Source organism: Varanus komodoensis, unplaced genomic scaffold, assembly GCF_004798865.1.
Source record: "Varanus komodoensis strain SLA01 unplaced genomic scaffold, ASM479886v1 scaffold57, whole genome shotgun sequence".
Taxonomy (NCBI): domain Eukaryota; kingdom Metazoa; phylum Chordata; class Lepidosauria; order Squamata; family Varanidae; genus Varanus; species Varanus komodoensis.
The window spans coordinates 2,536,664-2,563,094 of record NW_025336182.1 but is presented as its reverse complement, the minus strand read 5'-3'; the positions used below and the strand labels follow the sequence as shown (position 1 = coordinate 2,563,094).

At 57.8% G+C, this 26,431-nt stretch overlaps 1 protein-coding gene across 2 annotated transcripts in view; it reads right to left on the bottom strand.

Moving 5' to 3' along the window:
- Positions 1–16,989: 16,989 nt before the first annotated feature.
- Positions 16,990–26,431, bottom strand: part of LOC123033026 (cystatin-like) — a 20,739-nt gene continuing 11,297 nt past the window's right edge. The window contains exons 2-4 of one of the 2 annotated variants that reach the window (XM_044449332.1): positions 23,956–24,136; positions 23,236–23,364; positions 16,990–17,406 (exon numbers count right to left, since the gene is read on the bottom strand). In XM_044449332.1, the coding sequence (XP_044305267.1) occupies positions 17,317–17,406; positions 23,236–23,364; positions 23,956–24,136 (400 nt within the window). In that variant the 3' untranslated portion in view covers positions 16,990–17,316. Of the gene's footprint in view, positions 17,407–23,235; positions 23,365–23,955; positions 24,223–26,431 lie in introns of those variants that run through there. The other variant, XM_044449330.1, reaches the window with a different exon arrangement.

Below are 26,431 nucleotides of genomic sequence, written 5' to 3'. Positions count from 1 at the left end.
CAACAGTTTTCTGGGAGCAAAGAACAGGAGGAGTTTCAAGCACTGGCGGCTCACCCCCCCCCCCCCCCCCCCCCCCCCCCCCCCCCCCCCCCCCAAACCCGGGGCCCCCCCCCGGGGCGGGGGATTTTGCGGCCCCCCCCCCCCCCCCGCGCCCCGACGCCAGCTCCCAAATTTGCTTTCAAGGTTACGGTGAAGACTCGGATGAGGCTGAGTGACTGAGTTGTGAGAAAGGGTGTCTGAGCACCTGCAGAGTGCCTTTCCCGGGCCACAAAGAAAACTCACCTGAAGACTGCAGTGGCTGTTCCGGACCTGGTGCCCTGCAGTCACAAGGGGGGCTGGCAGGCACCGGGTGGAGAAGGGGGCGCCCGACCGGCCCAGTGACGAGGGTCCACGTGAGCGGTTCTGCCTCCCCACCTACCTTTTGCAACTCCGGGGCCCCGTTACATTTCAGGCCCCCCATCCCCTGCCATTCAATTATTTCTCGGAACCCGCCTCTAGTCCGCCGAAGGGGGACGGTTCCTGGTCGAGCCCCCCGGACTCCATGGGCCACGCCACACGGCCCCCCATTCGCAGGGATTGCGCACGGGCTGCGGTGGACACGGGATTCCCGCGTTGTCTGAACCAGCCACGTGAACGAGCCGCTGGCCAGGAGGAGCCCGGGAGGCCCCCGGCTTGCTGCCGGGTGAGCGGCCTGGGCTGCTTGCCACGGCTCCCCATCTCGGCTCGGGGCCCCCGGGGGCCCCCGCCTGGCAGCAACAGCCACTGCCGCACGACCACCCCGCCCTGCCGTGGAGCGTGGCCATCGTGAGCACTGCACCTGGTGCTCGAAGTCCCGAACGGGGCAGCGGAGGACGGACTCGCCCCGCCCAGGGGCTCCGGATGGGCGGCTGCGGGAGTGCCCGGCTCGTGCCCCTTTTCCCGCAGGACGCAAGAGCGATGCCTGCCGGCGGGAGCGCTGTGTCCCTCGGGGCTTTTGCCCCCGGTGCCGGAGTGCGGAGCTGCTGGGAGGGCCAACGGAGGGGGCCAGATCTGCAGAGATGCCAGCCTATTCTGGCCTCAGGCAGCTCCTGCTGACGGAGACGCATCCCGGGCATTTCTGCTCTTCCGAGAGGTGACCAGCCGCACCAGAGCCAGAAAGCCACCGAAGGCCGGCCGCTGGGACGATGGGAAGATGGGTAAGGCTTGGGGGACCCTGACCCCCATCCCCAAAAGGACGCCTGGAAAAGCAACGGCTGAGGTTGAGTGGTGTGTTCGGAAGGACACCTGTCCTCTGAGCGAGGGTCCCACCTCCCTGGCGCTCCCTAGGGATCGCTTCGACCTTACCTGGATTTTCACAGTGGCACCCACGTACTCTTTGTATAGAGCACCCGATCTCTGCTCACTGAAGTAGTCCATGGCAAGCCGGCGCAGGTGTCCCAGCTCATATGACATTGCAGTCTCCAATCTGCTTTTCCTTTCTCGTGCCCTTTCCTCCAGCTCTTCTGAGTTCTCCTTATGGGACCCGAATGACCCCTCCTCCGCCCCACTCCCCGGCTGCCCCAGAAGCAGCGCCCCTCCGAGCAGCAGCCACCAACACACCCAGGAGCGTGGCATCGTGGCAAGGACAGGCCAGAGAGGCAGAGTCTGTGCAGGTGAGCGCAGAATACCTGTGGATATAGTAAGGACCAGCCCCGCCCCCAGGTGGCTCCGCCCACGGGCCAGGAGAGCTTCTCCTCCTCCTTCAAGCTTGTGCACATGGCAGCCAGGTCAGAAGATGTGCATCACCGGAACATTCCAGGCACAGCAGGCCAGGACCCTCTGGAGACACCCAGGAACCCCCTCCAAATTTCAATTTTGATTGGATTTATGCCCTGCCTTTTGTCTTGCAGCAAATTCAAAGCGGCTTACATCATTCCCGCTCTTATCCCCACAGCAGGAGCCCTGTCAGTTAGGCCGGGCTGAGAGTCCATGCTTGGCCCAGACTCCCTGTGCTTGAGAGGGGACCAGAGGCCGGAGCAGCTGAGTCCCAATCCTGTGGTCGTAACCACTACACCACACCGGCTGTCCTCTTGCAGTGACCTCCAAATGCAGTGTTCACTGGTTGCTTCTCTGAAAGTTAAACAGAGGCATTTGTGTTTGTTCGGGGGCCAACCCCCCCCCCGCCCAGTTGAGCCTCAGTTTGTTCTTGGGTTCATTCAGGGTTGTTTAACCCACAAACAAGCCCATGTACCTTTGGGTGTCGCAGACAACCATGGATCTATAAGCAGTTCCACGCAACTGGACGCAGCATGTGTGCAAGTTACACCCCTGCAATCCGTGGGTTAATTAACCCACACATTGCCACTAGGTGCCAGCATTATGTCTGAATGGGGGTCTAAGGGCGAAGAGCGAGTTGTTGAATCAAGGGTGTTTGTTTAAGCCCTGCATTGTGGTGGAGTTTGGAGATGTTCACCAGGAGCGCTGCAGAAGACACAGCCCTCCAGCAGACCGTGGCTTTGCTTCCTGGTGGTTCACAGTTCACAACCCAAAGGGAAACATAGTGCAAGGTTAGTACTTAAGAACAACCCATGATTCATCACAACCCATCAGCAGCCCCTCTTTTGGGTTGTGGTTATGTGCAAACCAGCCCCACGTTTGTTAAGTCTTTCTTCCTTGCTGCAGCTCCCTTGAGCGGTGAGTAAAAACCGTTGCCTTTCCGAGCCCTTGCCCAGGGCTGCTCCCCGTAAAGCCGCCCTGCACAGCGTCTCCTTGAAGGCCAACCAGAGAAAGAAATGCAAAAGCCGGAGGGAATCGAGCGCGCTTGAAAAGGCAAGGACAAGCTCATCAAGTCAACAGCAGTGTTATTCTTTCAAGTTGGTTTTAAACAATTAACAAGCAAGGGCCATTCTGAATGGGGCGATTCACCTGGGTTTTGTTGGCACCGCCTTGGCTAAAGGTCATCATTCAATCGGACCCCCTTGACAAACACTGCAAGGGCCAAGGAAAACCTCAGGTGATCGGGGAGGCAGCCAGGTGGGTTCACCCCACGATAATTCGGCACATCCGGTACACGGGGTCCAAAGGTGGTTGGCGTGAAGGTCACTACTCCAGTGATGTCAGGTTGTTGATCAGGTCTCCTTAGCTGCCCTGTAAGCACATGACCTGCAGTTTTCCAGACGTGGCTGGAGCCCAGTTCCTGTGAGTCCCAGCAAGCGTGGCTGATGGGCAAGGCTGGAAGTCCAGTCATGTCTGCAGAGCCCAAGTCGCAACATGGGTGGCCATCTTGAGTTGTAGCTCCGTGACTACAGGAGTTGTGTGGCCGACAAAAATGAGAGCTTCAGCCTAAGCAGCACCTCCAGCTGAATATGCAGGAAATGGGTGCTGGAGGTCCTAGAAAGATCCATCAGCACAGGACTTGTAGCTTTCTATATGCTAGCAAAAACAGTCTTTTTTCAGAACCATGAGAACTAGAATCTTGCTTGCTTTGTATGGGAAAATCACAGCTCAGCAATAGAACAATGCTCTCCATTCAGTTTCTGGCATCTCCAGCTTCACAAGGGCCCAGTTTTGGGGGTGCTCCAGGGCTGCATGAAGCCCAAATCCTGGTGTATGCTCCCTGGCTTTTCCTGCAACCCCAAAGCCTCCCAGGGCACTGTCCAGACTTTTCACATGGGGGAGAACTGCAGAGAAGCCAGGACACCACCCGAAAGAATGAGGGTCGGGGAGGAAGTGCCTCCTTCCCTGTGTGCCCTCCCACCCCCTGAGCTCTGAGGCGGGGGCCCTGCTCCGAGGGCCCTTCCTGAAGGAGGTTTGGAGGGTGGCCATCCGGGGAGGGCCTTCTCTGTGGTGGCTCCCCGACTGTGGAACACGCTCCCCAGAGGGGTTCGCCTGGCGCCAACGCTTGCTTATTCTCCACTATTTTAATTGCTAATTGTCTTCATCTGTGGTTTCATATTTATTAGATGCTGTGCTACTTTTCTATTGTTATCTTATTTTGCTGTTGTTATGCAAAAGTTGTAGGCAAAAGTTTTAATAAATGCATCAATAAAATGAGGCGGGTGCCCATCCCAGGACTGCCGGGGCCTCGTCCGGACTGCAGTGGCCAGAGAGGAACCGTGGACTGACGTGCTGCTCCCGTGGCCCAGCTCCATCGATTGACCTTGGACCCTGCGGTGCCGGTTTCCAGAACCCCTCACAGAGATTAACCCCTCACGCTTGTCTCCCATAAGTGCTGACCCGTATGTGGCCGATGTGGCACCATCCGCACACAGGGAAGAGGTACCAGCAGCCACCGCCGTCCCAGCGGGCTGAACGGAGGGCGAAAGGAGGGCAGCCCGGCAGCCCGCAAAAGCGGCGCCTGTTTCCTCTTCCCTCCACACGCCTCTGCCTTGTGTGCCGCGGCTCGGCAGACTGCAAGCAGGGGAGGACTTGTTCCTCTGAGCTGCTCTCCACCCTGCCTGGCGGTGGAGCTCATGCAGAGCATCAGGATATCCCATCAGTGTGGGATCGCCGTGCGATGCAAAGGGGGCCTGCTTCTGAGGGCGGGGGAAGCTGCAAGACCCGGTGTGCTGCTGCGGATCAACCCTGCCGCTTAGGAGCTTTCCTCGGGCACGTGGCGCTGAGGCTGGCAGGATGAGTGTCTGTCCTCCGAGTTGCCACAGCGGTCCTGGGTGTGGCAAATGCCCCCTCCTCTCTCCCCAGCGCCCGTCGATGGTGCGCCCCTCCAAGCAGCCCCGTCTGTGGTCGGGCTGGGTTCGTGGGGTCCTCGGAGGACCCGGGCGGGGCTGCGGGGCGGGGGGGGGGGGCGGGGGCAGGCCTTTCCTCCCGCAATTCCAGTAGGGCAGCTGTTGACAGCCCCACAAACCACAGGGCACCAGTGTAGCAATGAAACAATTCTGAACCATGTGCTGCAAGAAGAGAGGTCGAGTTATTCTTCAAACGGGCGCAAATCTCTCTGAATCGCTCACTGGCTCTGTTCAGAAAACACAACCAGTGTGGGGACCTTATACCGCTGCTGGTTCAGGGCGAAATACCATGAGTGGGTTGTGTTGTCTGAACCCCCTCATGGTATTTCACCATGGCAAGTTTGGTCTCTTGAAACAATGGTTCGCTCCATGGTTTCTCCCTGCCATTGCGGCTTGCTGTGTTGTCTGAACCCAGGATCACGGTTCGCACATTTCTGGTATGCAGCTACCGTGGAGTCCTCGGGAAAGAGTGGCGACTGCAGGAGCCCCCCCCCAGCCCCCCAGCCCCTGTGTGTGGACCCACCTGGAACAGGCAGGCAGCACAGGCAAGGAGTGACGCACTGCGGGATTCAATTTGCCGCACGGTGGTTGATGCGATACTTGGCCACAGTGCATACGGAAGGTGGAGACCACAATACAGCAGAAACCAGGTTGGGCGGATCATGGTAAAAAGCTACAAACCACGATAGGATTGTCTGCTGCGTCCTGTGAATGCTCTCCTCAAGAGAGCACGTGTTCTCTGGGGTCCGTGTGCCGCCTGTGCGCACTTTGGGGCTTGTGTGCTTGGGGGATGCATCTGCCTGCTTTGGGGCCCGGCTTGCATGTGCGCACGCTCTGAGGATTGTGCGGACTGGCATGCCCCTGTGCATCCCGGGGCTTGATGCGTGTTCTGCACAGGCCCTTGCGGGCTTCACAAGGGGCTGCGGATGGAGAGAGCCGGCCCTGCTTCCTCCTGAGCAATCCGGGCCGATTCCCCCTGCCCTGCTGCAGAGCAGGTGTCCTGGAGGATGCTTCGGGGTGGAAGCAAGAGCCAGGATCCTGCGACACTTTCAAAAGTGGCTCCTGCCTCGCAAGAGGGGCTGCTTTTCATGCTGGCTCTGAGCATTACCTGCGTGGAGTCTCCCCTCCCCCTCATCACCTCGGGCTCACCTGAATCCCCGTGGGACAGGAGCTGTTCCCAGAACAGGATTTGGAATGGGGACCCCTCTGCTGACCGACCCGCCACCCCAGCCCAGGCTGGCCACAGGCCAGTCCTCCAGTCGCAGTGCTGACGGTGCGGCAGTTCATTTCCTGCCCAGTCCGGCCTCCCCGTCTTTCTTACGGAGGGTGGTGCTGATGCTTGGAAGGCTGTGCCTTCGGGGAATGAATTCCGTGTTGGGTGGAGGTGGAACAGCTACTTATGGTACTCCAGGAAAGGGGAGAGGACTTTAAGGAAGGAATCCACCTTTTGCCCGAAGGAGGCAGACTCGGAGCCATCCAAGACTGAGGGAGCCAGGCCTCTCCAGCCTGGAGAAGAGGAGACTCCGAGGGGATCTGTTAGCAACTTCCAGGTACGTGAGGGGCTGCCACGCAGAGGCGGGTCATGACCATTTTTCCCCTGCAGTGGAGGGCAGGACAGGTTCCGATGCAGCCAAGCTCAGGGAACCAAGATTTAGGGTGGCTGCCAGGAAGTCCTTCCTGACAGTTAGGACCCCTGGGGTATGGAATGGGATTCCTTGGTTGGTGGTTGAGGCCCCAACAGTGCGGGTGTTCAAGGACAGGATAGGCATGCACATGGTAGGCATGTCGTGAGCGGAGCTGGGTCAGACTAGATGGCCCAGGAGGCCCCTTCTGACTCGCTCTGTTTCTATTCCTGTCAATATGATGACCATATGGTACAGCTGTGGCAGGACTGTACCATGCTGCAGAACAGCAAGGATACTAGGAATGGATCTTCGTGAGCCCGTTGTGTAAACTGCTCCTGGAAGATGGAAAGCTCATTGCCTGGGAGACCGTTAACTCCCAGGCTCACCTTGCTGCTTTTTATGAGGGAATTTTCACGCAGACGAATTCCCCAGCCCAAAGGGAAGCGTTCCAGCAAGACCTGTACCACCCTGCTCAGCCAATCAAGGCCCCTTGATGGAGCTTGTCCTGAAACTGACGCAAGGAAAGCGGGCAGAGAGGGAATGTGGAGGCAGGAGAACACACGACCCTTGAACTCTGTGGCCATGCTCAGGAAAGTAAATTTTATTATCCATTAGAGAACAAGGGCAAAGCAAGATTTACTGGGGGTTCCAGGACAGAGAGAAATTGCAGTGGATTCAGACACCCCTTCGGTGGAAAAATTGCAGGCTCACACCCAAGTGATTGCACCGCAGCTGCAGAAGGCGGGGGGGGGGGGGCACAAGGGATGGGCTCCCCACACAGAGACGCGCCGTGGGCCGTCAGCATCCAGAGACGGGCCGGATCTTCAGTGCAGCCGAGCCTTGCCTCTTGGCAATGAGAAGCAGCTTTCGCCCATGACGACTTCACGCCCCTTCTCCTTGTCGAAGAATATCCCAAAAGTGCACCTGGATCGCTAAGAAGAGCGGTTGGACGGAAGGAAACCGAGGAAACAGAGTTAGACCTCTCGGGCGTTTTCGGGATTCCTTCTTCCCTGAGCGGGCATTGGCAAAGCCAGGTTTGGAAAGGCTGCACTTCCCCTCCTGAGCTGAGTAAGTGGCAGGGAGGGCGGGAGCTGAAAGCTGTGGGGCTTGGGGGAATCTTTGGGGCTGGCCCCTTTTGCCTCCGGTCCACCCCTTGCTGAGGGCAGTTTCCTCATGGCATTCACACCCAGGTAAACAAAAGGATCTCTGGGGGGGGGGATGCATCCACCTGTGGCTGGGATGTGATGCGCCGAGTCCCTATTTAAATCCCCCATGGATCTCACTCCGCGTTCAGCTGGTCAGAGAAACGTGCCACAGATTCAAATGGGGTTCCTATAAATCCAACCCACTGCTTGACCTTTTCCAAGTCTTGGATTCCACAGTCCAGTTTAACGGTATGCCAAGACAGTCCTCGCAAATACAGAAAAGGTGACTGGAAATGCACTTTTCTCCCCAAGGCAAAAGGGTGGGAATGCTCGGGGGGGGGGCGCTGGTGCAGGGCCGGCTTTTCAGCGTGAGTGCCAGCTCAGAATTAAGAAAAACCCAGTGCCTCCCGTGAGCCAACAATGCAGCCAAGCAGCCCGGCAAGCTGCAAAGGGCAGGCAGAATGGATCCGAGAAAATCCAAACACGTACGGGGCAGAACGGGGGCTTTGCATTTGCCTCTGGCCGCCCCGGGGCAAGAGGCCTCTTCTCAGAAGCAGCTGGGCCAGGAGCCTCAGGGCAGGCTGGAAAGAACGGCGCTGCATGACGGATACAAACGCCCCAGACAGAGGTCGGCGCCTCACCTTTCCCCCATTCTCCGGCTGCTGCACACAGTTCTCCTGCTCCAAGTACGAGTCGGTGTACGTGACGTTGCTGTTTCTCATGCTGTCTAGGGTGCAGTTGGTTTCCACGAAATCTGCCTCCAAATACGCCATGCTAAGCCTTGTCGTCTGGAAGTAAAGAACAGGGAGGTGTTCGGTGTGTCTGCAACATGCAGCTCAATTTGCAGTTCAGGGTTCACGCAGAAAAAAGAGGGCATACCTATAGCGCCTGGGCATGTGCAGAGTGCCTTTCCTTCCTCATCTAGAAGCCACACCCTTACGGCAGGTCACTCTGTGGAGCTGAACTGAAGGATGCAAGTCCCACGTGGGGAATCCCCCCTCCCCCCACAATCCGTGATACCTTTTCCCTTTCTTCCCATGCCAGTAAATTATCAGGGTAAACACAGCACTGATTCGGAAATGTTGCCCAACACGTTACATTGCGCTGCAGATCCTGAGGGTGGGGGCTGCCACCTGGCATTACCGCCCCCCCCCGCCACCCCAGGATCAAGAAGCAAGTCAGAACCTGAGCCACTCTGGAGTGGGTTGCATCCAATTTAAGCAGAACTTCTAAGAGAGGGGAAGGTCGAGATGCTGCTGAGACCACGAGGGACAATGCCCCGCACAGGCTGGGCCACGCCGGTTCACGAGGCTGCTCTGCTTGGCCACCCGGGAGCCCTGCCCGGTTCCAGGCTGGCAGGCCCCTGCTCCAGCGGCGCTTCGCTCCGGGAACAAGCGGGCTCGTCACGGACAGTGCCCTGGCACGCCTGCCCCTGTGCCCGTCGGCCCTGTGCCCGCAAGACCGGCTCCTCCCCGTGATCCAGGTGAACAGATCTTGGCTTTGAGACCCCTCCTAGTCCCGGGACCGGCGAACGAATTCCTGGAGGAGGGCTGCCCCACCGACCTCGCCCGCTCTGAAAAGCGTGCGTCTTCCGTACGTCTTTCCCGGTCCCAGGTCCGCCCCGAGACCCACGAGGCACGGCCAGAGCTCCCGTGGACTCGGGCCAGCCTGCACCGCTGCCCTCACCTCGACTTGGATTTGGGTGTCCTCCAGGCGCTTGAAGAAGGGCCCCCAGCTGTCCTGGTTGTAGCGGTACAAGGCCCTGTGGACCACGTGGGAGGAGACTGGAAACGGGTGGAACGCGGCCTCCTCCTCCATCCACCTTCTCATCATGTCAGCCTCCCTCTCCTCCAAGTTCTGCTCCTCATACGGGGGCTCTCCCAGCTCCTCCGGCTCCTCCAAAGAGGGGGGCTCAGTCCCCTCCTCCGGAGCAGGGGTGCTACTCTGCTGGCAGTGCTGCTTCATCCCACACGCCGGCCGCCCCAGGAGCAGCGCCCACCCCAGCAGCAGAGACCAGCACACCTGGGAGCGCAGCATGGTGCAGCGGAGGAGGCAGGAGGCAGGGACTGCCCCCGGGGAGCGGGACACCTGCGGATAACCCCTGAGGAAGCCCCGCCTCTGAGGAGGCTCCACCCACCGGCCGGGAACCTCCCCTCCCTCCTCCTCCAAGACCCGGGTGCAGGGCCGGCTGCAAGATCAGAGGAGAGATGCTCGGCTGAGCACACCTCTGAGACCACAATCCTTTCCGCCGGCCTGAGACCCTTCCCCAGAACATCGGGGTCGACCTTGCGCCTTTAAAGGACGTTCGGGGGGAAGCTCCCTGGTGCAGGGCCTTTTCAGCTGTGGGGCCCCATCTTTGGCATCAGATGCCCAGAGATATACCACAAGACGTCTCCCTTATATACATTTCAGTGCCAGGGCCATTTTTTAAACTCTTGCTGTAGTTTAACTGTGGATAATTAATTCTGATTCTTGAACTTTTTAACTGTATTTATCTTTTTGAAAATATGAGATGTCTCCCAAGTGGCAGTGGTATAAGATCAGCATGAATGGTGCCCCGCCGGTGGATTAAATGGAATTAATGATTTTATTTACTGAGTCGGTTGATCATGTTTCAGGCATTTCCATGTTCTGTTTGGTTTTCTTCTACATTAAATTGTTGTTAACACCTGTACACTGGCCTGGAGAGCCATGTGGTTGTTGGGACAGTGTATAAAAGCCTGAAACAAACAAACAAACAAATCATGATCCAGAACAACATGCAGGGAAGTTTATAGTCTCACCATCAGAAGAATCCCCTCTTCCCAGATTGCTGCGATTAACAGAGGATTTATATTAAAAATGAAACAGGGTCCCTGCAAAATGCCAGGAGCTTCAGACAACTGAAGAGCGATGGCCTGAGCAGTGTTGGACAACAGCAGCCATCATCCCTGACACATGCCCACACTTGCTTGGGAGGATGGGGGCTGGAATCCCAGGACATCTGGACAGCCAGTGAGACTCTACCCCAACAGGCCGTGGCCCTCCAAAGCAATGCCTCCCACGCCCGACCTGAGACCATCACAAATAAAGTGGTCATAAAGGGATATAATCTTCAAAGGGTAATAAACTGCAAATCTGCCTCCTCGGCTTGAATGATAGAATCATAGAATAGTAGTTGGAAGGGGCCATGAAGGCCATCAAGTCCACCCCCCTGCTGTTCCAGGACATCACGTTACACCATCCCAGTTGCTTCTTGGATATCTCCAGGGTGAGAGAGCCAGTTTAATGCCAGCTTCCAAGGGCCCCCGAAAAAGGCGGATCCCCCCAGGCCGGGAAGGGCTTGGCAAGGTGTGTGGAAGCCCCGCTCACAGAGCGACCCACCCCTCCAGCGCAGGGTGGGGGGCCTCCGCTGGTTCCAGCACGCGCTGCTCGGCCTGCCAGCACCACCGAGCACCTTCCTTGGCTGCAGAAGCCCGCAGATGTGGGGAGAGCCATCCTCCCTCCGGCTCCCAGCACTCCCAGGGAGCCTTTCCCATGCAGCACCGCCATGCCAGCAGAGCCCCGCCGATGGCCGAGACGCCGGCCGCGTGGCCCGGCAAGCGCCACAGGGCGGGCTGAGCGCTGCAGGGCAGGAGCAGGGCGACCGCTGGACTCCGCGGCAGCAGCCTCGCCACGGGACCCTCGCGGCGCTGAGGAGAGGAGGAGGGCCGATCTCCGGGGAGAGGCACAGGGCGCCCCGTGCCCGCCCTCACGCAAGAGGAGCCCGGCCACTGGAAATTTCCAGTCCCTGGGAAAGGGCTTCGGAGCAGACGAGGGCCCATCCTCCGGGAGGTCCTCCTGCAGAGCAGCTGTGTCCGCCTCCCTCGCCACGCATGGGCGCGTCTTCGGGGACATCGGGACCTCACCGCGCGCTCCCTGCTCATCGGGAACTGCCTGCCCCTGGACCGTGGCCAGGCCCCGTCCGGCACAGGTGCCTCGCTCGATCCCCTCCATGCAGCCCAAGACAAACACGCCCAGGGCAGCGGGGCAACTCGCCCAAGCGATGAGATAAGAGAGTGTCCGGAAGCGCGTGGAACAATGAACAAGGACGGGGGCCGCTCAAAGGAGCCATTCACGGGGCTTTGGCTGGCACGGATCGCTGCAGGCCCGGCCAAAGCGCATTAAGGGCGCATAATGCGCCGACACACAAGCGGCCAAATCAACGCTCCGGGCACCTGGAAGGTGTGCCAGATTTACCTTCTGCTCCAGTCCACCTCCTCTCTTAACAAGAGCTACTTTGAAGGTCACTTCATGAGCATTGGGAGATTTCGCGGCAGCTGCCTCCAACAAATGGCTGCTTAACAGCGCCGTTATCTGGAAGTTTGGACGGAAATGATGGCCGACAAGGGACCTTCTCTACATCACCCTCTACACCCTGCAACAATTTTGCTTGTGGCCGAAAACCTTTGGGGTTTGCTGACTTTTCCTACGCATCCTGAGACTCTTGGTAAGAGGACAGTATAGAAAGGTTCTAAATGAATAAACCACTAAATCGACTTCTCTAAAGATCGTGTGCCTCTACAGCGACACAGCATGCTATACGTTTCCGAGGACCACGTTTGGGTGTGCAAAACAGGAAGCGGCACGGAAGCCCTGCTTTGGATACACGCTCTCCCGATGGCTGGACCAGGGAGGGCAGCTCGGTGGGCCCACTCCGTTCCTGGCTTGGCGGACTGGACCAAGCCTTTACGTTTGCTCTCCTCACCGTGCAGGTGAGTCCTGAAGGAGGCGGGCTTCTCCAGGTGGTGGGTGGGTGGGGCTTGCCCACTGCCATATCAGCAGGTGCTCCACACCTGCCCGGCAGTCTCTGCCTTCCCCGCAGATCCCAGCCAAGATGCTCTGCTCCTGGCTGTGCTGGCCGACGCTCCTCGGGTGGGCACTGCTTCTGGGGCAGCCGGCGTGCGGGACGGAGGAGGGCAGCCCCGAGCCAGGCCTGCCGGAGGACGGAGTGTGTGACGACCAGCACCTCATCGATATGATCGTGGACTACCACAACAGGGGCGTTTTCTGGAATGTGCAGAAGTCCGTGGGTGTCAAAAAAATAAGATACCTGGTAAGAGAAGGTGCTGCCTTGGGAGCCCCTCGGCAAAGGGGGGGGTCACGACGCACGGCCTGGGCTGCCTTCGCTCCTTCGCCGAGCGAGCCGGGCAAGCCCCGGGGCATCCGTGTTCCTCCAGGCCCCGCGTGCGCATGCCGCGTGTGGGTGCTTTGACTCCCCGGCAGCACAGCGAAGGAACGATGGGGCTTGGGGTCCAGCACACCTGGGCCAGGTTCTGGAAGGCTGGCGCTGCCCACCCTGGCCCGACCGCGTCCTGCACACGGCGCTTCTGGGCAGGCAGCTCCGACCACTACGAAGCACGCGACTCTGTTGCGCCGCTGCTCTTCCTTCCCGGATGGGTTTTGCTGTGGTCGGAAAAAGGCCAGAGGAATCCCTGGTCATACATCGGGGGGCTCTCTAAAATTCTAGGTGTGGTGCAGGCAGGTGAAGGGTGTTCTCCTCTCCCTCTGCCTCTTCCTGTCTCCAGTGGCCGGGGGGGGGGGGGCAGAGCCCATTCTGGTGGAACAGCTCCTCTTTTCTTTAGTTTGCCGAATTTCCGGAGGCCGCCTGCCCCAGTGCCTTCCTATCCGGGGGCTCTTCCGATCGCCTTTCCGCCTATTCCGCTGTGTCAGCTGGCTTCAGCCCCGCACGCATCTTGGTTGCTGGGCTTTTTGTTATTCCTGGAAGCAAGCTCCCCCTTCGCCCCTGGCCTCGCACCCCTTTTTACAAATCAGAGACAGGCTCCCGGAGTGGCACAGACAAATGAGCCTGGGGACACGTGTGTTCGTCCCTGGTGGGCCACCGCAGCCCCTTGTGGCACCTGCCCAAATGCCAGTTACTTCGGAAAATCAACCTCTGCGTCAACAGTGTGGGGTTTCCCTCAGCCTCATGACCTGCGACCGGCCAAACATTCCTTCGAGCGCTCGTAGGGTGCCTCTGATGCATGATATGTTACCTACTCTTGAGGAAGAGGCGCCCCCCAGATTTGAATCAGGATCCAGCCCTCCAGGTTTGGCTCTTCCCTTGAGGTGCAAACGCCATCCCCTGCTCATGTGGGAAAAAGTGTGGGCTTGGGTGGACGTCTGGTGCCGGCCATCAGAAAGAACCGTGCACCTGCCCTGCCTTTCGGGTTAACAGGTTATTTTTCTTTCTAAAAAAGTATGAGAGAATGGGAGACCCGGGCGCGCCCCATTCTCTCTGCCCCTGAGACAGTGCGGCTGCAGGAGAAACATTTTGGCTGGAGCCACCCCAAGTTTGGAAGGGACAAAGGTGGGAAAGGAACGGGTGTCTGTGCAGAATTTTGAGGAAGCCCTGGAGCACAGGATGGAAAGAGGCTGGATGGTGTCCCACTGTCTTGGGGCCTGCATCTTCAGACGCAGCCACCCAAGAGAAAGGCACTCTGTACATGTTCATGTCCTCTCGCTCAAACCCACCCTCCCTCCCAGAACAGGAGCCCTGCTACGCATGTTTTGCAGCTCGAATTAAGCCCCCGCTTGATCCAATCTCCGCTCTTCCCTGCCCACCATCGCCGCTGGGTTGGCACCGAGAGAGGGTTCTGCGCGGAGAAACATCTCGCACTCTTTCCTTCCAGAAAGCCATTGGAAACCTGATGACCTTCCACCTCTATTTGGCCAAAACCAACTGCACGGAGGAGGACAGGGAAAACTATTACAACCGGCCCCACGAGGCAGCAGAGGGCGCAGTGCCGCGCTGTGCGTTGCCGCCTGTAGCCCAGCAGGAGGTGAGCAGGTGGCCGAGCGGCTTTCGGTCCGGCTGGGGGGGGCGGGGTGGCGAGTGGCCGGTCGCCCTGGCGAGGGCTCGCCCGTTGTCCGAATGAGTTGCGCGTGTGTGCAGTGCAGTGTGTGGCTGGGGCTGATGGGGCGGACGCCCAAGCCACGTGGAGGGCCGATGGCTGCAGAAGGCCTGAGTGCCACGGGGAGGGGGCCGCTCCCCAGGAGCCCCCCCAGTCTGTCTTCCCAGGGTCGCTGCAGTGACCGGGTCATTGTCCCTCAAAGGACAGAGGGCAAACAGTGTTGGCATGGAATCTGGCACAACCAGGCCCGAGTGGTGCTCGGCCCCAAAGCCCTGCCCCTCTGCCTGTCTGCGGGAGCATGATGTGCTACGCTCCAAGCTGGGTCAGGGGGGGGGGGGGGAGCGTCGTCCCTCTGTGTGCTGCTCTGCACAAAGCGGGCCCCCCGCACGCATGGCCCCTCCTGGACAGCCACTTGTGGGGCCGCTCCCCCTTTCTGCCCTCTCCAGGACCCCCTCAGGTAGCTGACAGAATATGTAGAAAGGCAGAGAAGTAGGAAGCCCGGGAAAAGGACGCGTTTAGCTCCAGCAATACAGATGGGGGGAAGCGCCTGGGTGAAGCTCAGCCCCTTGTGCAGAGAGGCCCATGTGGCACGGGGCTACAGCATCGAGGGGCTGCGGAAAGGGACAGGAAGCCTTCTCCGCCCATCCCAAAGCCCCCAAGATGCAGGGGGTGGCGTGGTCATTCCTGGCCCTGGACGTAAGGGTCTTGCCTCCCCCTCTGGCCATCCTGTTTCTTCGGGCGGGCACGGTTGCCGACCCCGGCGCTTCCTTTGCCAAAGCGCTGTGCAAGAGTGCCGTTTCACGGCTGAGCTCACTTCCGTGTAAGCAGCTTGGGGCTGCGGGGACGGAGCTGCTTCTGCTGCCCAGATGTTGTGAAAGGGACTTTCTGCCACTCCGCAGGCTGATGCTTGCCTGGCCACCAATTCCCCAGGATCCTTAACAGCTCCCAGGGACCAGCGTTCTGGGTGCAGGATCGGCACCAGCAGCAGAGGCAACCTGAGCCGTTGAACCAGTGGCATCATTATTGGGGTAGTAAACAAGGAAATCCTTCTGGCTTGGGCAGTGCCAGCCAGGCAGGGGGCTGCCAGGGAGAAGGTCTTTTCCGTGGTGGCACCCGAGCGGCACAGTGCCCTCTGGCGAGGCCGGCTGGTATCGACCCTAAAGCCTTTCCAGCACCGGCTGATGACCTTTCCTTTCCCAGGGTTTACAGCCCACTGGTTTTCAAGGCCGCATCCATGTTTCACCTGATCTCTGTGATGCAGCTAGTTGGTTCGATTCAACTTTATTCTCCGAGTCTGCATATTCAGCTTAACATGTCCCTGTGTATTTCCTGGTGAACCGCCCAGGTTTTCCCTAGCAGGGGGTGCAGAAAAGAAACAAACGACTTGTTTCTTCGGCATCCTACCCCACCCCCCCTTCCAGAACCTGGACTGCAAGTTTACAGCATTCGTGGAGGAGGAGCACAGCTGGAAAACCCTGCTGGACCACTCGTGCAAGCCCTTCTATGAGTTCCGGAGCGAGTGGCTGGACGACTACCGACGGTTCCACCACCCACATTTCCACCGATGGTTCCACTGAGGCCCCCCGGAGAGACGGAAGCCCCCCTCCGCTTGCTGCTTCTCTTCCACGCCTGCCACGGAATCACTTAGATGCGCCCCGGAGACTCCCTGCCGAAGGCGACCCTCGCCATCCCTCCTCCGCCGGCAGATCGCTGCTTCCCTTGTGCTGAAGTAGGAAATAAAACTATCTTGCCCAAGCATTGCCATGTGGTTCGCAGCTGTCTGTCCAGCAAACAGGGGTTCCCCCCCATAACCCTCTTCCCAAGGGCAGTTCCTCCACAGTGCAATCTATTCTTCCGTAAAACACGCCCCGTTCTGCCCACTGCCTCTTGGTAGAACTTCCATATATAGCATCTTCCAAGCAAAAGACCACAGAATCTGAATCAAAAGCCAAATAACTGGGTAAGAAACACTTTTTTAAAAATTACAGTATAAATTTAAACTTGCTTAAAAACAGTCATGCGGTGTGTATGAATGCAAATTCCATGCTGTACTCAGAAATAAGCCCCACTGACTTCGGGCTTAGGCCCAAACAACTAGCTTAATTTGTACTTTCAAAGAAACTAAAAGATATCAGTTAATTCTCCCCTTTCCCAAAATAGGAGTCTCAGGCATTACTGAACTCAGGAAATGGATGAGAAAAAATGTTTTCTTAGCACTATGCATCCCTTAGATTTTTCTTCATTAATTTGCTCATTGTCTAGACCACTATTTGTTTCTGAGTCATATACTGCCTTCTTTCTTTGCTTTTTTAAGAATTCAGTTCGGCTTACACCATTTTCCTGCTCTCAGTCTTATCCCCGCGGCAGCAACAACCCTGTGAGGTAGGCTGGGCTGAGAGCCTGTGACTGGCCCCAAGTCACCCAGCTGGATCCATGGCTGAGCGGGGACTCGAACCCGGATCATGCGAGTCCCATGATTTTCTTCCCTCTCTGGTCCAGGCCAGTGGTCTAAAAGCATGACTTGCCCCTTGACATGTTTTCCATGAAAGGAGGCCAGAAAAAGAAAGCTTCAAAGAGAATTGGCCTCTTTACAAAATCTTTGCAGCCACCTTCACCTATTAAAATATAAAAAGAGCAGAGCCTCAACAGGGTAATTTCTTTATTAAGATAGGCCAACCGATTTGAAGAACCAGCAGGACGCGAAGGATTCACGCGACTCTAATGTTGCATTAAAACTGAAACAGTAATCAATGAGAAGGGCTGGGGAGAGAAAGCCCCAGTTCTAGAAAAGCACGAAATGAGATTTCAGCAGTTGGAACAGATGCCTCTTGTGTTCTTGACTCGTCATCTCTGGACCGCCAACTCCGCACGGAAACCACGGTGCCCAAGACAAGGGACTGTGCTGCTCCGGGCTGGTTTGCAGCTGCAGCGGCGGCGGTGACGAGAGAACCAGGCGCTCCTCAGGCGAAGGTCAGGCGCTCTCAGCGCTGCAGCTCATGTGCACCAGCTGCATGCTGTCCTTCCAAGGGCGGGACCAGACCTGGAATTCACAGATCTGTCTCTGCAGGGGGAGAGAGCAATCCAGACAGTTAGGCCGACGTCCACCCCCGGACGCCCTTGCGCCAGCGATTCCGGCACATGTGCGCTCGGAAGGGCTCAGACAAAAGTTCCAGGCCGAAAGAGGAACGGGCCGCTTGGGTTCAGCACCAACAGCGAAGCTGCAGCCCCTTTGGGTAGCCGTCCTGCACCCCGGCCCCACTTGCGGCTTGCCAGAGTCGGAAACCCCTTGGTGGTTCAGCGCACCAAGCGTTGCGCCCAGGCGCCGCCTCTTGGCCTGGCAAGGCCAGCCACTTCCCCTTTCCTGCCTCCTGCCTTCCCGCTGTGGTGCCTCCAGGCGCCCTCTGCCGCTGCTCCCACGATTCCTGCCCAGCATGGCTTCGCAGGGCCAGGAGCATGGGAAGGGGCTGCCAACCAAGCCAGGCCCCAGGCCCACCTACACGGGCAGGCAGCAGCTGGAGAGCACGACTGCCACGCCGCTGCCAGCACCCCTGCAAACAGAACTGCCAGGACGGCCCTCTCGTGCAAGCCTTCGCTGTGGCCGCACTTGGAATAGTGTGCTCCACTCTGGCCCCCGTCCCTGAAAAGGGACATAGAGCTGGGAAAGGACAGAGAAGGGCAAGGGAAACCACCGGGGGCTGGAGCAGCTCCCAGGGGGAGCAGCTGCAACAACCGGGGCTGCTGAGCTCAGAAAAAGGGGCGAGGAAAGGAAGGCAGGACAGGTGTGTGCAGAATCACGCCCGGTGTGGAGAAAGCGGAGGGAGAGGCGTTGCTCCATGACACCTGAGCCTGGGATCATCCCACGATGCTGACGGGGGGAGGGCTTGGCGCACACGACTGCAGGTACACTATAGAATTTGCTGCCAGAGGAAGTGGTGGAGGCTGCCAATCTGGGTGGCTTTAAAATGCGGGGGGATGGCGCAAACGGGTGTCCTGCCCCGAGTAGGGGCTTGGGCCGGATGGCCTTCATGACTCTATGAAAAAGGGACTGGACAGATTCGCAAGGAAGGAGGCAATCAAGGCTACCGGCCTTGCTGGTCTTGTGCCACCACCTTCAGAAGAGGTTTCCCGTTTTGGCTGCGGGGGCATTGCCTCCGCTGAATGCAACCTTTGCAGCAGAAAAGCTTGTGTTTCGAAGCTCAAAGCAATGAAGCTGGTGGCTAAATTAAGGGTAGTCTGTGTGATTATTTTTACTTGCCAACCTAGAGGATTTTACAGGCAGGGTGACTGAGTGCCTCTGAACATGTATGGAACGCTGCCTATTCCTTGCCTGTCGCTGCATATCTAAGATGGGAGGGTGCATACCAGTGCAGGGTAGGGACGAACAGCACCTGCCCCAGAAAACGGGTGCAAGCTGGGCACGGATCACGCAACCCAGTGACACGATGAAGTAATGTTTAAGCAACGTTATATTAGGAAATGAAGCATATTTTCAAGACGGAGAGGTGGGAGGAGAAACTGGCCAACAGTTCTTGCACAAGGGCCATCTTGTAGCCCGGCACAAGTTGCAAAATACAGACGGTGGGAAAAGAGAAGCCAGAACCGCCTGGACGCCAGTGGCAGCCCAAACCCAGCACGCTTCATGCGCAAGGCGAGCCGCTCCCAAGCGCTGGGGGAGCAGGAGCCGCGGGATTCGAACCAGGCACATGGGCGAGACTTCAGCGCTGTCCTGGACGTCTCCTGAAGAAAGCCCCCATCCAGTGAAAGAGCTGTTGGCAGAAACCGGCGGGGAATCTCGGGACACACAGATACCGCGCCCCCGTCCCAATTTCCAGCATCCTCTGTCACGGCCCTGCCGGGAGGCTCCCCCGGGGCAGAGAACGGAGCTCCCAGCAGGCACCACTTCCAGGGCCAGTCGGGCCTGTTTGTGGGTGCGCCTGCAGCCTTGCGCCCGAAGAATTCCCGACACCCCGAAGAAGGGACCGAGGGAAGCACCCGAGTCGTTTAGCAATGCCCTGCATCACGGTGGTGACGTGTCCCTTTATTTATTACATTTATATCCTCTCCCTGCCCCTCCCGAAAGGACCCCAAGGCACCTTCTGTGATGCGCCTCCCTTCCATTTCCTTCTCACAACAGCCCCATGAGGTAGGCCAGGCTGAGAGGCCGTGACTGCCCAGAGCCATCCTGCGGGCTTCGTGGCAGAGGGAGAACCCAATTTCTGCACCCTCCCAGAAATGCACCACTCAAGGCCAGTTGCTTTTTGGCAAAGAGAACGCTAAATCAAAGAATACGTTTGAGAGAACGCCAGCACTTTAGGCCAATACTTTCCCCTGGAAGTTCTTACCTCTGAACCCCAAAGATACAAAGACCAGCTGTGAGACAGCCCAGTGTTGAGACAAATGCGCTCTGTATATGCTCAGAGCCCTCCCCTTATCTCTCAAGATCTAGCATTGCACTTCAGCTCTAAAAACCGGAGGCTAAATCATGATGTGGCCCCGAGGCAAGAGGTCCCAGCCAAAGCCAGTCATAAATGATCTCACACTATTTTGGATGGGCACAGCCGCTACCCTGCCATCACTGGGGCTTAACGGGAGTCTGGGCTCAGCCCCAGGACCCATTTTCCATGCTCCGAAACACACAAAAGAGGATGTTAAAACACCTTCCACAGATCTTCAGCACATGGGGAAGGTTGAACAACCAAACAGCAGCAAAAGGCAGTCCTTAACCCTCAGGACTGGATCCCGTTCTTCTACGTCTTGCAACAAGGCCTCCCCCAGGCACTTCCCCCTTCAGCTATAAAATTCGAAGATGGCGGGACAAAGAACTAACGAAGAAGGAGCACCAGCTGCAAGACGGCCCAGACGAAGCCGGCAGAACGCTCCCACCAGGAGTCTGACAGCAAGCGTTTCGCTGGGGGAACTGAGTGGGGAGACAAACATCTGCCACATTTCCCTTCATGCCTTCCTGCTTTACCTGAACAACTAGAAGAAGCTCTTCCTCCTCTCAAAAAACTGCTCCAAATAATTGAAGGTTCCATCTGGGGGACCAAACTTGACAGTGCCTTTCTTTAAAGTACATTTATCCTGTCAAAAGCAACAGTGGCCACATTTCTTTTGATTCTTTTTCATTTAGGCACTTCAAAGATGTGATTACCATAACTTGTATTACCCTTACAGACAAATTGTGGATGCTGAAAATCAGCGTGTACAGTTTTTAAGAGAGCAGAGAGCGGATTTTAATCAGGGAATGAAAGCATTAACTTCCCACACCCATACCTTGTCCTCCTGATCTTCACTTCCTGAAGCTGCTCTTAGCCTGCTAGTGGGGAGCAATGGGAACCCTACACCTGAAGGACAATCTGCATCCAGGACGCAGGCTTAAACTCGTTGCAGGAAGCTCAGTCGCTGGCTTAACGTTGCAGAAAACTAGGCACGGGGCAGGGGGCGGTTGATTCAGGGATCACATACCGTGTGTACTGGAAGCCACCAGGAAGGCCTCGGCAGGTACAGGCAGCCTATAGACACGTGTATAAATAAATAAACCCGCCCTGCACTTTGTTCTTGATTCCCCCAGGAGGAACGCTCAGAACTAACTTTATTATTTTCATGTGCCAATGACGATCCTGGATTCAGCTTTGCCCCACTTTCAATGGAAGCCATTTAAGAGCTTCGGTTCAGATGCAGGTTTCTTGCCACTGAATCACAAAATGCGGTTTTCATTTCATTTCATCAGTGCATGAAGCCAAGGTCACCTGTCCCTTTCTCCTTCTAGGGAGAGGAGTAGCAGGCCCCAATCCCTTTGTGTTATACCCAGTCCAAAATAACAAGTAGTTTCCTGTGTATGGCACAGGGGAGCATATAATCCTTGTTATCTCCGACTGACTGGTGATAACAAGGGAATTCCACTGCACCTACTTCCCTGCCTCCGCACAAAGGGGGCAGCGCTCGGTAAGGGAGGTAAAGGAGGCCCACGGAGGGACCTGGAGTCCCCAAGCCACACAGATAGGCTTACGGGCCAGAGGCATCCCCTCCCCCTCCACAGAGGCAGGCAGAAAAGACTCCCCAGGGGTCACCTGGTTTGTGGAATGTCAACAGACCGACTCACGTGGCTGGTCACCAGCTTTAGCAGAGAACCTGCTTCCTGAAAAGCTGCAGGTGAATCATAATTGCACATGGGAAGGAGCAACTTGCAATGTGCAGGCCGAGAGATGTGTCAGGGTTCTGCAATGCTAATGTCACGCTCCTCGGGCCGAGAGATGTGTCAGGGTTCTGCAATGCTAATGTCATGCTCCTCGGGCCGAGTGATGTGTCAGGGTTCTGCAATGCTCTTTTCATGCTCCTCTGGTGGTGCATATCATGAGGAACATGCTGCACAGTGTTAGGGCACCTCCTTTAGAGGAAAATGCTCCCAAGTTCCAACCTCCAGGAAGAGCAGGTGTAAAATTCTAGGGAACGGCTGTCAGTCAGATGAGGCAACCTTCAGCTGGGCAGAACTAGGCTTCCATGTAGAGTAAGGCAGTTTCTAGTTATATAAGTCCTTGTTTCAGAAACATGAGAACTAGAACCTTACTTCACTTTTAGGGGAAGAGCTGTAGCTCAGGGAGAGATTCCCTGCTTTGCATGCTGAAGATTGCAGGTCAACCCCACCAACAGCTCCAGGCAGGGCTCGGAAAGATGCTGGTTGTTCCTGAAAGTTGCTCCCTGCCAGACCAGAAAATGCCGGGCAAGCTGCACCTTGAGCGGAGGTGCTGACAGGGGAAGGGGAAAGAGATGCTGCGCAGCTGACGTTCAAGCTGTTGTGCTGGTATGCCCCAGCCACAAAGCTCAGCAAACCGACTCAGCCGGTCACTGGTTTTCAGCCTGATGCTATAAGGCATTTTGAGGGCAAACACACACCCAAACCCGGGTTATTTGTACGTGCTGCAAAGCTTGGAGAAGGCAGACACACTACAAAAAGCATGCAAGACACAGGGGTGGGGAACTTCTGGACTGTTGAAATTGCCAGCTTTGCCATGGATCGGTCATGAGTTGTGCTCTACCGACATCCGGAGAACCACAAATTCCTCCGGGCTGCCTTAAAGAAGAAAGGACCTTGGCATGCTACCCAGGCCCCCAGAGACATGAGGGAAGTTACCTCAGACTGTAACTGTCTGTCTTGCTCATGGGACCCCAGTGACCCTCTTGCAAATGCATCTGATGATTGTGAGGCCTTGCGGTACAAGAGCAAGCTGTGCTTGTAGGCCACACGCACACAGTCAGGGCCTTGCCAGGCAGAAAGGGGCCAGGAGGGAGAGAAAAGTCTTCAGTGGGACAGCCCCGTGCCTGTGGCACTCCCTGCCACCAGAGGCCAGGGATGCACCAGCACTGCTGTTTCTGGTGCCCCCAAAAGGGCCTTATTCCAGGGAGCCTTCATCAGCATTTGTTTTTCAATGCTGGTCTCAACTTTTATCTTTTCTGTCTTTCAGTGTTCACTACTCTGGAACCTGCACATACAGAAAGTTGCAGGAATGTTCTAAGTTGCAATCAGTACATGCAGCTTGCATGGCTGGGCCACAGAGGAGCCTTCCAGATGCAGAAAAGGGCTTCAAAATGAAAACTGCTCCAGTTTACTAGGACCCCAAGAATGTGCGTTGGGGCCTTGGGAACCCTGTTCCCAAGATAAACTATCTGGACCCCTGCCTGAGTTACAGAACGTGAGAATCAAAGGGTTCCATGTTGAACTCTAGCTATAAAGAGAACTGCATGGGTTACAAAGCCACCAGACTTAAAAGCCCAAACCAGACAAAGGTCACAGTGCAAACACGTTGATGAAAGGCCAGGGGCTAACCTATCTGAAGATGCTTCAGATGATGATTCCCGAGGTGGAGGTTTGGATAGCCATCAATCCGCTCACCTTCTGCTCATTTGCTGGGGGCACCTCGCAGTGTTCCAGGTCGGCTTGGTTCAGTCCTGAGCCACCTTTCTTTTCATACAGTGTGTTCACCAGCTCCATTGTCAGGTAGTACTTAATTCCTTCCACCACCTGTGTGTTGGGGGGGTGGGGGGGGAAGAGCAGGAACATCCTTTTTGTATGACGATGGATCAGATCAATAATTTGGAAAAAGCAGCAGGTTAAACACCTGGATCAGAGGCCCTGCCCCAAAATGTTTGACCATCCAGAGTCCAGCATGGTACCTTCACGCAAGGAATGCAGCTATATGCATATAAAGTCAGTTAGGAAAAGGTGCTTTCGACTTAACAGAGTGCGGCATAACAGAGCCACAAAACAAAAGCTAAGTGTGTTTCTACCACACACAACACATTACTAGGTGTGCCGGAATAGCTCCCTCCTGACTCACTGAAACTTAAAATTAGAGTGATACTAGGAACACACCTGAGTGCGCCGAGCACACTTCCCACACCTAGAGACCTTCAGAAGTTTTGAACTATAACTCCCAGCATCCCCCAAACTTGCCCCCAGATGCTCCAAAGGATAGTTCCCAAGAGCTGGGGCACAGCAAGCGCTCAGGAAGAGCGGCGCTGCATCGGCCTCGGGGGGCCCAGGAACGGGCCCCAACCTCCGCCCCGGGCCCCCGGCCGCTTCCTTCGACCGCCCACCGCGGGGGGCACGTACCTGGCTCTTCGCGTCGAGGATGCGCAGCGCCTTGTAGTAGAAGAGGCTGTTGCTGGCGCGGTTGTAGGCCTCCACGGCGAAGGCGGCCGCCTTCCGCACCTCGGGATCGGCGACGGAGCGGTCCACCAGGCCCCCGGGCATGGGCACCCGGCTCGCGGCGAGCGCCGGCAGCAGCAGCAGCAGCAGCGGCGGCAGCAGCGCCAGGGCGAGGGCGCCAGGTGAGCGCGGCAGCGGCGTCATGGCCGGAGCGATCGGAGAGCGGCGGCGGAGGGGGCGGTGCCACAAGGCCGCGGCGGCCACGCCCACGCAGGAGCCGGCCAATGAGCGGCGGGGGCGGGGAGCTCGAATGGGCAGGTGAGGGCCGCTGCGCCACGCCTCCCGGGGAGCCGCCCCTGCGCCGGGCCCCGCCTCCCCCCCCCGCCGCCCCTCTCCTTCCCTCCTTGCGCGCCGGAGGGAAACCCCGCTTCGTCCTTCGGTCCGGACGGTGCTCGGTTTCAGCGAGCGCGAAAGGGAAGCTGCACATGCGCAGGGGGCCGCGATCTTCGCCTTGGCCAAGCAAGAAGGCTCTGGGGAGGGAAGCTGCTGCACGCGGAAATTCCCCGCATCAGACGGCCTGATCCCAGTGGGATTTTCTCCCGAGGCGAGATGGAATGCTGCTCTGGAATTCCGCTGCTCTGGAATTCCGCCCTTCAGTCCCTCAGTCTGAAGATCCTGATATGCATGAAAGCTGAGCTAATTCTCCCATGCAAACCAGGAGAGGCCGATGCTGAGCATGACTCCTGTAAGAGCCGCTTGGCAGTGTGGGGCCAGTTAATCCTCTTTGCCTGCCGCATGGCAAGGGATTCCCTGGATTCCTCTGGCCTTTTTCCAACCACAGCAAAACCCATCCGGGAAGGAAGAGCAGCGGCGCAACAGAGTCGCGTGCTTCGTAGTGTCCGGAGCTGCCTGCCCAGAAGCGCCGTGTGCAGGACGCGGTCGGGCCAGGGTGGGCAGCGCCAGCCTTCCAGGACCTGGCCCAGGTGTGCTGGACCCCAAGCCCCATCGTTCCTTCGCTGTGCTGCCGGGGAGTCAAAGCACCCACACGCGGCATGCGCACGCGGGGCCTGGAGGAACACGGATGCCCCGGGGCTTGCCCGGCTCGCTCGGCGAAGGAGTGAAGGGAGCCCAGGCCGTGCGTCGTGACCCGCCCCTTTGCCGAGGGGCTCCCAAGGCAGCACCTGCTCTTACCAGGTATGCCAGTATTCTGTCATCCACAGACATCATGTATGAAGAAGCCCTGCCCCCCAGCTGGCCCACCCACCGCCTGGAGAAACCCGCCTCCTTCAGGACTCACCTGCGCGGTGAGGAGAGCAAACGAAAAGGCTTGGTCCAGTCCGCCAAGCCAGGAACGGAGTGGGCCCACCGAGCTGCCCTCCCTGGTCCAGCCATCGGGAGAGCGTGTATCCAAAGCAGGGCTTCCGTGCCGCTTCCTGTTTTGCACACCCAAACGTGGTCCTCGGAAACGTATAGCATGCGGTGTCGCTGTAGAGGCACACGATATTTGGAGAAGATGGTGGTTGGGAAAGGTTAGAAAAGCCCACAATTTTTCAGTCATCAGCAAAATGGTTGCAGTGTGTTGCCCTCGTCAGCCTTAACTTCTGTCCAAACGGGCAGAATATGGTGACGTTAAAAAGCCATCTTGTTGGAGGCGGCTGCTGACAAATCTTTTCCCAATGCTCATGAAGTGACCTTCATGGGTGCTTGGGTCACAGTGAAGGTGGCAGGACGGGTTGGGCTGGGGCAGAAGGTAAATCTGGCGCACCTTCCAGGTGCTCGGAGCGTTGATTTGGCGGCTTGTGTGTCGGCGCATCATGCGCCCTTAATGCACTTTGGCCGTGCCCGCAGCGATCCGTGCCAACCAAAGCCCCGTGAATGGCTCCTTTGAGCGGCCCCCGTCCTTGTTCATTGTTCCACGCGCTTCCGGACACTCTCTTATCTCATCGCTTGGGCGAGTTGCCCCGCTGCCCTGGGCGTGTTTGTCTTGGGCTGCATGGAGGGGATCGAGCGAGGCACCTGTGCCGGACGGGGCCTGGCCACGGTCCAGGGGCAGGCAGTTCCTGATGAGCAGGGAGCGCGCGGTGAGGTCCCGATGTCCCCGAAGACGCGCCCATGCGTGGCAAGGGAGGCGGACACAGCTGCTCTGCAGGAGGACCTCCCGGAGGATGGGCCCTTGTCTGCTCCGAAGCCCTTTCCCGGGGACTGGAAATTTCCAGTGGCCGGGCTCCTCTTGCGTGAGGGTGGGCACGGGGCGCCCTGTGCCTCTCCCCGGAGATCGGCCCTCCTCCTCTCCTCAGCGCCGCGAGGGTCCCGTGGCGAGGCTGCTGCCGCGGAGTCCAGCGGTCGCCCTGCTCCTGCCCTGCAGCGCTCAGCCCGCCCTGTGGCGCTTGCCAGGCCACGCGGCCGGCGTCTCGGCCATCGGCGGGGCTCTGCTGGCATG